Source organism: Chelonia mydas, chromosome 3 (assembly GCF_015237465.2).
Source record: "Chelonia mydas isolate rCheMyd1 chromosome 3, rCheMyd1.pri.v2, whole genome shotgun sequence".
Lineage (NCBI taxonomy): Eukaryota > Metazoa > Chordata > Testudines > Cheloniidae > Chelonia > Chelonia mydas.
The window spans coordinates 113700488-113717092 of record NC_057851.1 but is presented as its reverse complement, the minus strand read 5'-3'; the positions used below and the strand labels follow the sequence as shown (position 1 = coordinate 113717092).

At 37.5% G+C, this 16605-nt stretch overlaps 1 protein-coding gene across 1 annotated transcript in view; it reads right to left on the bottom strand.

The window, feature by feature from the left end:
* The window catches only part of SCAF8 (SR-related CTD associated factor 8), an 83203-nt gene that overhangs the window by 53887 nt on the left and 12711 nt on the right, over nt 1–16605 (bottom strand). Inside the window, 2 exon segments of the mRNA XM_037895030.2 lie at nt 3695–3739; nt 5671–5754. Coding sequence (XP_037750958.2) covers nt 3695–3739; nt 5671–5754 — 129 coding nt within the window.

Genomic DNA, 16605 nt, shown 5'->3' with positions numbered 1-16605 from the left:
GCAAAAAGATGGAACTGAGAGGGATTTGGGTGGCGCTGCCTCACATAGCCAGCAGAGGAGCCACAGCCACGAGGGGGGAGTGCCGCCTCTCTACGTGCAGCGCTTGGCAAAATTTCCAGCTCCGGTGTGCTGGGTGTGCACACACACCTAAGTGGAATACACATCTGCATCTATTCAAAGAAGAACTTGCAGAAGCAAGGAAGAATGTTCCAACAACCATTGTGGGCGGTAAGAAGAAACAGAGAAAGGTTCGAAGGGCAGGCTCTGCCCTATACACCATCGCACAGCAGCATGAGGCTGCAGAGAACACATACACTGCCTTGATGGGTACCGCTGAGGTAAAATTCTCCAGCAACAGTTCACTGGGCGTGTGCGCACAACTGACATGGAATGCACATGTGCTATCATTCAAAGAAGCACCATGTGTATTTCAAAATATTCCCATTAAAATATCATTAGCTTAGCATTCAGGTGAATAAACAGGTGTACCTATCACCAATGCAAATCATAAAAAGGAAATAAGATACAAGTCATCCAAACATCCAATGTACACTACATCCATTAATTCCCGCTTCTCACCTCAACTACCTCTCTTCCACTACCTAGATCCCACATATTTCCATCCTTATCCTGAACTATCATCAGGCATCCTTAACTTCCAACTACGTTTACCAATAAGTACATGTTTCTGCACTTGATACAAGGTTAGTATCACTTTCATAAATTATACTATGCATAGTTCTGTTTGTGGTTTTATAATACTGTGTGTAATCAAGTGACATTTAGTGTCACACTGTTAACTATGGCTATGAGAGGTTTCTCTATAACGTTTATGAAAACTTTCATCAGTTTTTTTTAATTAATTACTTTATAAGAATTACAGATTTGAAATTGACATGTGTGCACATTGGTGTATTATGTTTACCCGTCCGAGGCTGTATATCAGTTGTTCAGGATTTGAGTAGAATAAGCCTTAACTCCTGTTGCCCACACTCAATCCCAGTCTCTGTTGCTTCTCGCCTTCTGGTCCTGTTTCTAATCCGTATATTAACAGCCACACTGAACAACACCATGTTTAAAACCAACTCCACCTCTTTTATAAATGAACAAGAAAGTAAACATTTTAACTGAATGAAATTATTGCTGCAAACCCCTAAAACAAATTTAACTCATAACAGTGAATTAGAAATTAAGAAATGCAAGCAATTAGTAAAGGAAACTAAGGTATCCAAAAAATACCTATGACTAATAGGGTTAAGGACAATAAGAAGGAATTTTTAAATATATCAGGAACAAAAGGAGTCCTAGAAATGGTATATGACCATTACTAGATGAAGACTGTAAAATTTTTAATAATGATGCAGTAGAGGCAGAAGTGTTCAATAAATATTTATGTATCTGAAATAAAGCTGGACAGTGTATCTATTACATGCATTAGACTCTGAGTTCCCTGGAGAAGAGACCACCCTTATAGTTGGAAAGTACCTGGCATATAGCGGCTACTGCCATAAATAAATTACTACTAATAATAATTCATGTCATACAATGACAAGAGAGTCTCTTTTCAAACAGTAACTAAGGAGGATGCTAAAAAGCATCCATTTAAAAAAAAAAAACACACATTTTTTTTTAAGTTATCAGGTCTGGGTAACTTGTATCCAAGAATTTTAAAAGAGTTGGCTGAGCACCTTTTGGAACATTTGAGTACATTTTTATTAAATCTTGGAAAAGTAGAGAAGAGTCAGAGAACTGGAAGAAAGCCAAAGCTGTGCCAGTATTTAAATAAAGGTAAACTGAATCTCCTGGGTAAATACAGGACAATTAGCCTGACATGGATTTCAGGCAAAATAATGGAATGGCTGACGACTTTAATCAAAATAAGTCTCCTCAAATTAATTTAATATAATTTGTTGATAAGATTACACATCTGGTAACTGCTGATGTGATATACTTTAAACTTCTATAAGATGTATGACTTAGTAGTGCACAATATTCTGATTTAAAATTTAGTACTATGCAAAATCAATACGGCACATACGAAATTAAATAAAAACCAGAGATGGAGCTCAAAATGCAATTGTTAATGGGGAATCATCAAGGGAGTTATTTCAATTGGAATCCTGGCAGTGGTGGTTCTCAGTGCAACGTTATTCAATAACCTGTTAATGATCTGGAAGAAAATATTAAATCAGCACTGATAAAGTCTGCAAATGGCATATAAGGTAGGGTTGTAAGGAATGACAAGGACATGTCACTGATACAAGGAGAGAAATGGATTGCTTTGTTTATTTTTTCATTACGTTCAGTTTACATTTTAACACAGCCAATGTAAGGTCTTATGCATCTAAGGGAGTGTCTACATGAGGACGTGAATGCAGTATGAGGTGGACTTTGAATTTAAAGCCCAATAGCTATACCACACTAACTCCACACATGACGCTCTAATACAGGGGTCTGCAACCTTTCAGAAGCAATATGCCGAGTCTTCATTTATTCACTCTAATTTAAGATTTCGTGTGCCAGTAATACATTTTAACATTTTTAGAAGGTCTCTTTCTATAAGTCTTTAATAGATAACTAAACTATTGTTGTACGTAAAGTAAATAAGGTTTTTAAAATGTTTAAGAAGCTTCATTTAAAATTAAATTAAAATGCAGAGCCCACCGGACTGGTGGTCAGGACCCGGGCAGTGGGAGTGCCACTGAAAATCAGCTCGCGTGTCACCTTTGGCAAGCGTGCCATAGGTTGCCTCCCCCTGCTTTAATACTACACAGAGTACCGTTGTTAAATTTAGTATAGTCCACAAGAATGACTTGTGCTCTGGAAAACATGCCTTATAATGAGAGACTTTATGAGCTTAATATACTTATTAGAGAAGGTTAAGAGGTAATTTGATCACAATGCATATCTATCAGGCAGAAGATATCTTATATTATGAAGTTCTCATGATTTAGACAAAGGCATAACAAGCTCCAACAACAGAAACCTGAACACAGAAAAATTCAGCCTGGGACTAAGATGAAAATTTTTAACAGTAGGGTAATTAACCATTGGAAAAATTTACCAACTGATGTAGTAAATTCTCCAGTACTCAGAATCTTTAAATCAAGATTGTATGTCTTTCTAAAAGCTCCAGTTCAAACATAAATTACTGAGTTCAACGCAGGAATCACTGAGTGAAGTTCAATGGCCTGTGTTATACAAGCCAAACTAGATGATGACAGTTGTCCCCTTCTAAACTTTATAATCTATGGAAAATATTAGCAGGAAATCAAGGGAAGCTGTAATACATGAAACTCTTCTTTGTTTAAACTGACTAATTTTCAAGTTGACAGCATCCCTTTAACTCTACATGAACACACAAACAAAATTAATCCCAATTCTGAAGATACTATTCTTTTTTAGATCAGTTAATACTTTAATAACCTTATCTCTGTACTCATTCAGGCAACAATTTTATCTTACACATACCACCAACTTATTTTCCAATCAAGAGAACTATCTTATTTATGCAGAATTTTTGCATGACTGATATTCCACTGAATTTTATAATTTTATATGCACGCAAAATATTTATCTGTATATATACACTCACACACGACAAAAAAATCTCTTCTCATTTATATTTCAAATAGTAGAATATTAAGTCCTGGTTTATATCTGTATGTTAATACAATACGCTCAAGTTACGTACCTTTTGAATGAATTTCTCAACACTCTGTACAACGTGTTTGTAGAACTAAAAAATAAGAGATATTTTTAGAGTAGGGAACCAACAAAAATGCTTACACATATCTGACCTCCAATATTATTTGAACGTACAGTTCTGTCAACTTGACTTTAATTTCTACCGTAAATGTTTATTGCTACAGAAATAGGAGAAAGGCAAAATTCCTGAAAAGCTACTGTTATTTTGTTGTAAGGAGCTAAAGGAAAAGTTAGACCTATTGCATATAATTCAACATACTATTATCATGCCATTGGTCTATATTTTACCAACACTTTAAAATTTGCATTTCCCAATCTAAAAGAGAAAACGAGTAAATGAGGATCTTATCAAGTCTCCATTTTCTTCAAAATAAGTTATTCAGAAAAAGTTGCCCTAGTTCATTGCACTTGTTGGAACATCCTATACCAGTGAACATTTCTATCCAAATCACATTGCAAATTTGGAAACACATGGTGAGTTTCTCTGTTACACCTCCAGGGGTTGCAATCCAGAATGCACCGCTGGGGGGGGGGGGGGGGGGGGGGGGGGGGGGGGGGGGAGGAGGGGGCGGCAAAGATGCAGCTTCTCTAATTTATGGCTGCCTCCTGACTTTCGTACACAGGCAGCTCTGCAGCCCGGAGCAACCAAGAACTCTGTAATGCTCAGTGTGTGACAGAGATTCCCCCTCTGCTCATACTTAGAGTTATAAAAGAGTTCTAAGTCCATTACAAAATATGGATTTCCATGTGGTATAACACAAACACCAACAGGGGGTTGCTATTGTTGTGTTGTTGTTTTTTAACTATAACATTACTTTTTATTATATCATGTGGCATTAATTATGTTCTCTTCTTCAGGTGTAGGAAATACACTCAGAGAAAAGACATATTTCCCAGACCTGAAGAAGAGCTCTGTGTAAGCTGGAAAGCTTCTCTCTCTCACCAATACAAGTTGGTCCAAAAAAAGATGCTACCTAACCCACCAGGTCCCTCAAGTATTATTATTACTAACCACTTAGTTCAGCAGCTATTATGTGGTGCATCACACAAACTGCTGTTTGATCAAATTTTGCAGCAATTCTGGTACACTGCAAACCATACTTAACATAGCGCTCTTACTTATTCCTCAATCTCCACCTGTTCGTTCCATTCCCCTGCTGTCATGCCACTACCTCCCTCTGATTGCCTAACTCCCTAGTTCAGGTGCCAGTAATTTCCCTGACACCAAAACACCTCAGAATACTCAGAGTAAAAATTTAGGTGCCAAGGCTTAATGTCTCCCTTGCTTTTATACTCTCTCATATATTTTTTTCTCCTATTTTCCATTCTTTCAACTGCATAACCTGCGTCTTTTCCTCCATTTTTCAACGCTGTTTTCTAATTGTTTTTTCATTTAGGGATGTAAAATCTTATTCATATACTAACAGACCTGCACACTCATGTTAGGCTCTAAGGGCTTGTCTCCACTTACCATGGATCGACACTGCAGCGATTGATCCACCAGGGATCAAATTAGCGGGTCCAGTGAAGACCCACTAAATCCACCATCGATCACTCCCCCATCAACTCCGGTACTCCTCCGGACCGACAAGCATAAGGTAAGTCGACCCAGCGCAGTGTAGACACCGCAGTAAATTGAACTAAGGTATGTCAACTCCAGCTAAGTTATTCTCATAGCTGGAGTTGCATAACTTAGGTCGATTTAGCCCCGTAGTGTAGACCTGCCCTAAGAGTCAAGCTAAGGTCTTTCTTTCTCACATATCACCACCAGTAACAAAAAATTTTAAGCCAAAACTGTCAGCTAAACCTGTAAAATCCCCATTACTTATCATACCTGCCCATATCTTGGAGAAGACATACAGAACGAAAAGAAGTTATTAGCAAATTCTGCATTTTATCAGGTTATTTAAGAAGTAAAAATAGCAGTAACTGAAGGGAAATAAAAAACAGTCAATTCCTTACCTTTATAGCCTTGATTGCTGCCTTAGTGATCTGTGTCATTTTAGCCTTAGAAATAGGTGGTTTGTATTCATTTAGCGAGTACAACTGGGGGAAAAAAAGGCAAGAGCTTTGTAAGAAGAAAGGAAAGATTTCACCAATCTCAGTGGGAAGTTAATGTTGAACATTTATGCCTGTGTGCATTCCACACTCACCCTGAAGGGGTTAACATAGGCCAGATAGGCCAATTAACCTATTAGGCTGCAAAGGGATGGGTTGGGGGGAGAGGGAGACATTTAGGCTGAAAGGAAAGACCTTATCAAGGGAGGCTCACCTGTGCAGGAGCAGACAGCTCATCTATAAAGTGAGGGAGCCGGCAGCAGAAAGTCACTTTCTCTGGGAGGAGGGAGAGAAAGGGATTTGGAACCAAAAAGAGGGCTTTGACTAGAAGAATGGATAATGTGAGCCTGGGATAGGCAAGGTAGAAACTAGTCCAGGGGAGCGGCAGGAAGGTTTGTGGTTGTCCAGATCCTCGCTGCTGGGTACAGAGCCCTGGATCGGAACCCTGAGTAGAGGGCAGGCCCGGGTTCACTTTGTGCCACTCACTCAGTGATTGGTACGATCTGGGCAGAGAACTTGGAGGCTGTCTGGGACCATGCATTCTACCCATGGAGGGAGTGGCCCAGCCAGGACAGACAATTTAAGGACCACCTGGGACTGTGAGGAAGATGCTGATAGTACACTGTAAGGGGAGGACTACTGTGACTTGGCTGGAGGGCTAAACCATGAAGATGAGGCAAGACAGCTCCTGAGGAGCAAGAAAGGAACCACAAGAAGGGGGCATCAGGCTGAAAGAGCTAATCCCCAGAGCAGTCAGAAGGACGTGCCACACAGCAGTGAGTAAAGCATCCAGTTAAAGCCCCTTATATCATATAGTTAAATTTCAAATAATTTAGGCATGCAATTGTATGCCTCATTTGAGCATGCAGTTATGCAATTTAATCATGTAACTGCATATATAGTGAATCATGCTTCACTGAGTGATACTATATTCAATAGTAACTTTAATAACTAGAACATTGTCAGTAGTGATCCAACAAAACAGGGCTCATCAGAGGTTTGCTGTGGACTGAGGTCAGTATGTAATCCTAATTTTGTAGTCCTGACTGATGGACCATAATTAAAAATATAATTCATCCCCCTCCCCTGAACAAGTTGGACATCCATACTCCAAAGCCATTTACTTGCTCTGAAAGCCTCAAGCTATTCATAGTTAATTGTCTCTACATTCATTTTCTTTTCTTCTTTCTCCCATACTCTCTGTGCTACCAGATGTAAGCTAGTCAGATATTGTGATGTTTTTTATACTTGTACTAGCAGATCCGGCGCCAAGCCAGAAATAGAGTGCCAAACCAGAATGCTTTACAACTGGCTTAAACTGTGACCTAGAATCAATCTACAATATGTCAGCTCTTCTTTCAATTTACACATCTATTTACAGTTAGTCAGTCTGCCTCAATGTTTTATATGAAAAAACTATTTTAAAGAATGTTAAGGTTGCAAAGTCTAGCACTCAAAAGCCAGGAAATGGCTACATCAAAGTTGCCTGTGCAAACTTAATTTGTTCCCTTTGTACATATGCATCTTGGTCTTCAATTGCATGATCATTTCTTATTTCTTTTGGATATAACTTCCTAAGTTTCTTTAATAACTTTAAAATTCAAAAACAAAAATTCCATCATGTGGAATCATACCGATTCCCCCACAGAGGTCATCAGAAAGACTGGAATCTTTAGACCCAAGAAAAGTCCTCTCCCCCTGGAGCTACTGGAGAAAAAGTAGGAGTAATAACAGGAAGAGTCTCTATGTGGCCCTACCACTAGAAAGTAATAGAGACACACTTTGCTGGTAGGTTTCATAGCTATTTACTGGACAGCAAAGGAATTTAGAGACTCAAGAATCTTGGATTCAACTCAAGGTTCTAAAGGGAAGAAACTTCTCTAGTGGTTAGACCCTTGTGTCCCTGTCTCCCTCATGCCTCTCCCTGTCCCCTTCTGTTCTCACTCAACTCCTGCCCATCCCACCCTACTGGTGTAACCCCCCACTCAATTCACTAAAGTCATAAATTCATACAATTACACCCAAAGTTTGATACAGTTAATATTTTCTGTTTTAGATTATGTAACATCAGAGAAATGAAAAGGTGACCTGAAAGGTGCTTCTCTCATGCCAACAGCCAAATTCAAAAGTTGTGTCTCTCTTGCGATAGTTGGGTGCATTGTCAACAAATGTATCTGCAGCTGCATTTGTTATGCTGTTCTAGCCGTTATTAACACCAGCTGTTCCACACAAAAAAACACAAATCCTGAACTCAATTCTTTCCAGATAAGGAAAAAGTATTTTGAACTATTTTTCCTTAAATATTTATATAAAGTTTAAGTCTGCACATTAAAACACACTTTGTTTAGATAACAGACTATAATTTAGACAACTGGTGTATTATGTCTCCAATGTACTGTCTAACAGATTGCAAGTCTTCTGGAGCAAGAAAATTATTTTCCTCTCAGTGTAGTTCAGCACAAGGGATGCACACAGCCCCATGATACAATTTTACCAAGATTAATTAAGGTAACAATTGTTTGTTTTTTAATATGCTCTGTTCTATTCTTTATAAGTGAATTGAAAACTAAGCTTTATATTCCATTCAACTAGGAGTACTTCATAACGGTCATTAGCCCAGTATTATTCAAATAAACGAGGGATAATGTAACCAGCGGCCACTTTAATCTTTACTACAGAGGTGTTCTAACTTACATAGCAGCCTTCCTAAATGGTTGTTGGCAGCATGTGTGATCTTAGTTATATTTATGCCACGCTGAGATATTATGCCATCAACACACAACTTGAAATGCTGCTCTAACTGTTCTACTCAGACAGCACAGTTCTCTGTTATGTTGCTCTAACTGCCCTGCTTGGATGCAGGTTCAGTCCTAAGACTCTTGGCAAGTCTCCAGTGTGGTACTTCATTGGTCAAAGTTTAGTTGTCCTTGGCTAAAAGGTTAAAATGCATTCATGTCAAATATCTGGCTGCCAACAAATTATAGTCTACTGAACTACAGTATTATTAGAAGGAAAAATAATTATCTTAATAGAAAAAAATTGTTATTAGATAGCTTTACTTCCAAGTCTTGTGGATGTCTTCTATTCTGATAACCTCTGAGAATCAGTCTTTTCCTTAGAAACAATACATTTTACAACTTCTCTCTCTTGAATACATACCCATAACCAGGGTGGATAAAAATATCAATGATTTTTTTTTTTAAAAAATGGATTTTTTTAAAATTTAAAATCAGATTTTTTTTAATAAAATGCTTTTTGAGGAAAAACCGATCTAAAAATAGTTTTAATTAAGATATCTTTGAGCTATAATGTATCTCATAATGGAATAGGGATTATAAATTATAATTCTATAGTATGAGACAATATATTCAAGTAAAGTTTAAGGAAAGTTTTGTAAATGAGTTCCAACAGTTCACAGATTAAGGACCCAATCTTATGGGGTTCCAGGGGCTTCTGTATAGATTTAGGTTAATCTTTCTAGCTACCCAATGCGATTCAGTGCTCAGTTTAGAAGATACCATCAGAGAAGCTTAGTTTTGAAGTTCTCAAACTGTGGATTTGTGTCTCCAGAGATAACATACTTATTAACAGCAAAAATGTTTATAAATAAATAAATAAAATATAGAGGTGAGAAATAACAGACCTCAACCCTATTGTCCCTCTGCAAATTTGTGTACACAGAATCAAACCCTTACCTCCCTCTAAAAGTGCAAAGTTTCAAAAAAGTTTGATGAACAGAAGATTGTTGGGGGCAGAATAGATCTGGAAAAGGAAAAGAAGTCTGGAGATAAATGTGAGCAGGGAGGGGCAGGCAGTAGAAACAACAGTGAAACTATTTGAGCGGCATATGCCAGAAGTCTTGAGGTCTTTCTGAGTGTAGCCTTCACTGATTTGAGATCTACCATACTATTCTCTCACTAGAAACGAAAACCTATAATGGCAGCAGGCCGTTAAGAGAGACCCAGTTTGGGAATATTTTAATGAAGTTCCTCTACCTGTGGGTAAGACAGGCATATGTGCAAAATGTAAACAGTGCAACAAAGAAATGCAAGGTCTGGGTTGCCTGAATGAAACAACATCATGAGAAGTGTTCCTTCTCAGGAGGAAGCTGCATTGAAGATGATGAAAGGAACATGTCTGAACATGCAGGATCTTCAGGTTGGTAAACTTTTTTATTTCATACTTCTTTCTTAAGGACTGCCTGTCTTCCTTCTGGACCATTCTTGAATTCTCATGTTTGAGCAAAAAATATAGTTGTTACTCTATGATACTATCATTTTAGATGCAGTTGTGATAAAAAATAAATAGCTGAAATAGGCAGATCTTCCTTTTACAATTTCACCTTTAAAGTAGTACCGAGTGTCAGTGAATGCAATGAGTAATACTAAATGAGCAGTATGGTAACAATAATTAAAATGACTGCATTGACTTATTTTGTTTAGGAGAATCTATCCTCAACATACAGGATTCTGAAGACTATCCACCTTCAAGGTCACCATCATTTTCTATCGTTTCTAGAGTTATCTGCCAATGATAAAAAAACGAGGCGTACTTGTGGCATAATAAATTTGTTAGTCTCTAAAGTGCTACAATTACTCTTTTTTTTTTTTTTTTTTTTTTACTGATACACTCTAACACGGCTACCACTCTGAAACCTGCCAATGATAGTGTTTCAGTCACATCATGTATGTCATATAGCCACAGTATATCACCTGTTGCAAAAAGAAAAAAAAATTTCTATCATCCAGAAACAACCATAGATACATTTGTGATAAGAACCAGCAGATTACAAAAAGAGATAACTGATGAAAAAATTGCCCGGTCTGTTTATGCAACAAACTCTCCTTTCCATATGATTGAGAACCCAAACTTCATTAACATGGTTCAGTCATTAAGACCAGGATACAGTCCACCCAACAGAGCAAAAGATGTCGCAGGCAAATTACTGGATAAAGTGTACGAAAGAGAAACCGAGCAGTGTGCAAAAGATCTAGAGGGTGAAATTGTTAACCTGAGTCTTGATGGGTGAAGCAATGTCCACAATGATCCTGTTGTATGCACTTGTAAGAAAACAGAAGAAGGGAATGTCTTCCTTACAGAAACAATCGATACATCAGGAAATGCACACACAGCAGAATACTTACAGGAAGTAGCAGTAAAAAGCTATAACAAACTGTGAATAAAAATTCAAATGTCTAGTACACAGCTTGGTCACAGACAATACTGCAAATGTATCCAAGATGAGAAGAAATTTAGAAAAGAGTCCCAAACTAATAATATACAGTTGCAATGCTCATTTCATGCACCTCCTAGCCGAAGACTTCAGTGTTCCAGAAATAAGGGCTAATGTTGTTGAAATTGCAAAATACTTCCGTAATGACCACTTTGCAGTAGCTGCTCTGAAAAAAGTGGGAGGAACCAAGCTAACTCTCCCACAAGTTGTGCAGTGGAACTCAGTACTGGACTGTTTTGAGCACAATATCAAGAACTGGCCTAATCTGATGAGAGTTTGTGAACAAAATCGTGAAAAAATAGATGGCATTGTCACAGCCAAAGTTCTCAACACTGGGCTTAAGAGAAATGTTGAACACATGCTGAGTACCCTGAAGCCTATTTCTGTAGCCTTGAACAAAACGCAGGGAAATAGCTGTTTTATTGCTGATGCTGTTGAAATTTGGAAGGAACTGAGTGAGATCTTAAAAAGAGAAATATGCAATGACAGAGTTAAATTACAAGCATTAAAAAACTGAATGTGACAAGCACTATCTCCAGCTCATTTTCTTGCAAATATTCTCAATACTCGGTACCAGGGTCAAACCTTAACTGCTGAAAAAGAGGAGTTGGCAATGACATGGACATGCAGCAATCATCCCTCCATAATGCCAACTCTAATAAACTTCAGAGCTAAGGGTCAACCATTCAAGAAACATATGTTTGCTGATGATGTTGTAATTTAAAGAAAGTCACACCAGTGAACTGGTGGAAGTCACTTAAGCACTTAGATTCAGAGACTGGTGAAGTGATAACCTCACTTTTAACAGCAGTAGCTTCTTCTGCTGGTGTAGAAGGAATATTGTCTTCCTTTGGACCAATTCATCCCAAATTGAGAAATCGTTTGGGACCTGAAAAAGCAGGAAAGCTTGTTTTTCTTTTCCAGACTATGAACACACAGGAAAATGAAGGTGAAGACGACTGAGTTAGCGGCAGAAGCCAATATTTTAAGTTTCTCACGTTGACCTGGCTGACACAGTTGATTTAATTTTTGTTTTTAATATTTCATTTAACTATTTTAGTTAAAAACAATTTTAACAAAAACAAACCTGATTTTAAAAAACTTGAATGTTTAATTAAATTCAAAAATTCATATGCTTGTTTTGTTAAAATATTATATGTTTGCTGTTGAAGAAAAATATCCAGAATACATAACGTTGTTTTAGTTAAATAAAACAATTTAAATGTCTGTCTGGTGATGTTCTCCTCCTAATACAGAATGGCAAGAAAATCCTCCAAATATTAATGATTAACCTGTTGAATTGGAGACAGTTCACCTCCCAATGACTTCATAAATATCCGCTTCAATTACCTCTGGTAAATTAAATAACCAAACAATCATTCATTTTCTGATATAGCTGTAAAACTAATCTGAAAAGTTTTCAAAATAAATCACTTCAAAAATGTATAGTGTGTACCTTCTAAAAATGAAACATACCACTATCTCTGAGTTGTGAAGAATATGTATTAAGATTATAACAATCAATAAGAATGCACTTTTATGTAGAAATCCATGACTGAATCAAGTCTTCCTGACTAGTGATTTAAATCAATTTAAATTTAAATCAAATCCACCCTGCCCATAACTCTGGTCAACTGCCTTTGACTTTACTGACAACAGATAAATTGTTACCTATTCTATGTTGTATTTTACTTAATAGGCAAATAAGTTAACAATCTTATTTTTCTATGTAATGATATTTACGTGTCATTAAAACCATAGCTTTTCCATGTCAAAACAAAGAATACTAAATGGAGGCTACTTGTGAAAATATTGGCCTATCCATTTTGACTCAAGCTTTTTAGATGTCATGCTGAAAAACTTTTCAATTTTTGTGGCTTCCACAAAACTGACAAGAATCGGATCAATTTCAGTTTAGGTGTTTCTTGAGAAAGCAGCACAGGAAAGCAATGAGCACGTTCACTTGTAGGACTAAAAATGGAACATGAAGGAGGAGTAGAATAATGGGAACCCCCCCATCAACCCAGCTGGATTCCTGGTAATTGGCTCCTGGAACCTCAGCCCCCACCTGACACTAAACCCTAGGCCAGGATACTCATGCCCCAGCCCTTACACTCTTTTATGCATTTGTTGGGACGTATGACAATGGACAGAGTTTGAGTGGTAGCCTTGAAGAGGAGAAATAACAGTTTCAAATTCAAACTAATTCAAAGAATTCACACAATGCGTAATTAGACTGAAGAACTCACCTCCACAGGAAGTCATTGATACCAAGAATTTAGAAATATTCAAAACAGGATTAGACATTTATATGGAAAACAAGAATACCCAAAGTTATAGTTAACAGGAATAAAATTTTTGGAAGGCATATGCTTCAGGGCTTAACCATGAAACCTCACGTCTGGCGTAGATTATCCCACATCTGCCTACTTCACGGTTCTTACATATTCCTCTGAAGTTATCTGGTGTTGACCATTGATCCACTATGGCAATTCCTACAACTTATTTTAAATTACATATCATATTTAAAAAGTTTATGTGCAGAAGGCCAAATTAGCACTTGTTAGGCATATGTTGTATGGCACTAGGCCGCTAAAAGGATTAATTTCTTGCATATTTCAACACTCCTGGAAAAATCACACCCATTTATATGAACAGATGAAAATCACTTCTTCTCTGGTGTTTCAACACACATGTAGTTGATAAGAAATATGAATGGAGCCAAGAAACCTCATGGTCAGTCAGTGCTTTTTAATATTTTTCTAGCAAACTTCTACTAAGTGTAACACTGCATATATGTGCAGAGATTCTTTTTTCCCCCCAGAGAAGAATAAGTTGCCAAACATATGTCTTGAAAAGTCCACTCATCTACGCCCCAGTGATTGGTGGGGATTAGACCACTAATGCCTGAAAAATTAAAGCTTTCATTTTAAAAAAAAATCGAAGTGCCAAGTCATTATGGCTGCAAAGATAACCTTCCAAATATGAAACAATGAAGTGACGTATTCTCAAATCTTCAGACAGCACCAGTGCCTCTGTTACTATCAGCAACAGAGTGAAGTTAACAAGACACCAATTATCTGTTTTTATTTGGATCTGTGTGCGCATGGCAGTGAAATTTTAAGTCATGTCAATTTCATTCTGCTGCTGCTGTTTGAGAACATAATAAGCAATACCCAGAAACTGAAGCGATTTGCAGATGAGAACTATTTCTCCCTCCGCACAAAGGCTGGTGGAATTATTTATTTGCAGTGGGGATGGCCCCAAGGAATCCAGTCATGGACCAGGACCTCACTGCTGTATGCACCATTCAAATGTTAAAGTACAGATCCACAAAAATCTGCATGTTAGGAGGCTGAAAGGGAGTAATGTAGCAGATGCCCCTTCCCCTCATGTTTCTTCTGTACTGGGTTTGGGATGGAGAGAAAGGGATACACTCTTCCATCAGCCATAGAGAGGCAAAGGAAGGGAAGTTTCAAGTGTACCACAGATCTGCTAGTAAATGCCTGATACCAACAAAAAAACCACACAAAACGAAAAAAAAGGGCATGAGAACAGCATCCAGGGACTACACCCCAACACCGTCTATCCTCCCAGCAGCTGCCTTCAAACACAGCAGATATGTAACCCTCAATGATAAAATACTTTCGTAAACATGGCAAATTATGTTCATAATTTGATATAAAATCCATATCAAACACTATATACTGAATATTAAGTAGATGTTTTCCTTTTTAGCCGTGCGTTTAATTCCATCTGAAAGTACATGCATTGAAAAACTGAGAAACATGTCTCATTATATATATTCCTTGCATTTCAGCCCATCCCTGCTTTTATCTTATTTCATACTTTTCTTTTTAAATGTAAGATTAGAATCCACATTTTAACTGAGTGTGTGTGGGATGTGGAATAGGACAGATAAGATATAGAGCAGAGGTTCCCAAACAGTGGTACGCGAGATATCTCTCAGGGATACGTGGTAGAAATTGTGTAATGGTGGATTTGCTTATTAATTATTTTATTTATTGCATTTTCATAATAGGCTACTCAGACAAAGCTTTAGAACTCTGTGGGAATTTGTTATATAAAATACAGCAGCTAATTTACTTAAATATGTACCAGTAAGACCACAGATACACAGAGACATTGACATACAGAGCCCTCACCTCCAATCACCGCGTAGCACGGGTTCAGTTGCCCAGTAACTGTCCAATCTAACTGAGCTCAGAATTTAGTCAAGGGGTTTTTTCAGTTGTATACGTCTTACTATAACTTTGTCTGTACATAAACAGTGAAATGTGGACTGATGGCTAAAGACAGGTAGTGTTAAGAACAACACACTATGTATCAGTGATGAGAAGGGTAGGGGTACGTAAGCAGCTGAAGATCTGCAAAGGGGTACCCAATAAGAAAAGTTTGGGAACCTCTGATATAGTGCTTGTAAGCCACTCTCCAACCTTTCAGGCAGCATGGGAAGAGATCAAGGTGGTTTGGCAGCTTCCCCGCTGGATCTTTTTGACCATGCATTTCTAATGCCATATTTTTTAAAAAAGTAGCATGAACTCTGGTTCACACAGCTTCAAAGAGTGTGGATTTTTTATTTGAATGTGCAATGCAATGATTGCATGTTCATATTAACTGCACCAGGACAGTTCAGGGTGATCTGATCAAAATCAAGGCAATTTAAATGATCAATTTTAATCATTCATAGATTTTTAAGGCCAGAAAGGACCATTAGATCATCTAATCTGACCTCCTATATCTCACAGGCCACAGATTTTTACCCAGTTACTTCTGTATTGAGCTCAATAACTAGTGTTTGGCTAAAGAATATCTTCCAAAAAGGAACAGGAGAACACACTATTTCCTTGGTAGTTTGGTTCAATGGTTAATCAAACTCACTGTTGAAAATGAATGCCTGATTTCTAATTAGAATTTGCTTGGCTTCAATTTGCAGCCATTGGCTTTTGTTATACCTTTCTCTGTTAGATTTCAGACCACATTAGTAACCAGTATTTTCTCCCCACACTGTAATCAAATCACCGCTCAATCTCCTTTTTTGATAAACTAAATAGATTAAGCTCAACTCTCTCGCTGTAAGGCATTTATCCCAGCCCTCAAATAGTTTTCGTGGCTCATTTCTGCATCCTCTCCAATTTTTCAACATAAATTTCAAAATGTGGACATGAGAACTATGTACAGTAGTCTATCATCAGTCTCACCAATATATAGCGGGAAATAATCTCCCTACTCCGCTGTTTATACATCCAAGGCTCACACTAAACCTTTTTTGCTACAGCGCTGCACTGGGAACTCATGTTCAGATCATGCTCAAAATGAGTTGCTTTCTCACTATGACTCCTAAATCCTTTTCAGAGTTACTGTTTTTTAGGATATGATCCCCCATTCTGTAGGGACAGTCTACAGTCTTTGTTCCTAGATTAGGGCTGTCAATTAATCACAGTTAACGCAAGCAATTAATGCAAAACAAATTAACTTGGTTAAAAAATTGTCATGACTAATCACAGTTTTAACTGCACTGTGAAACAACAACAGAATATCAATTTAAATTTATTATAAATATTTTTAGATTTTTTTTGCATTTT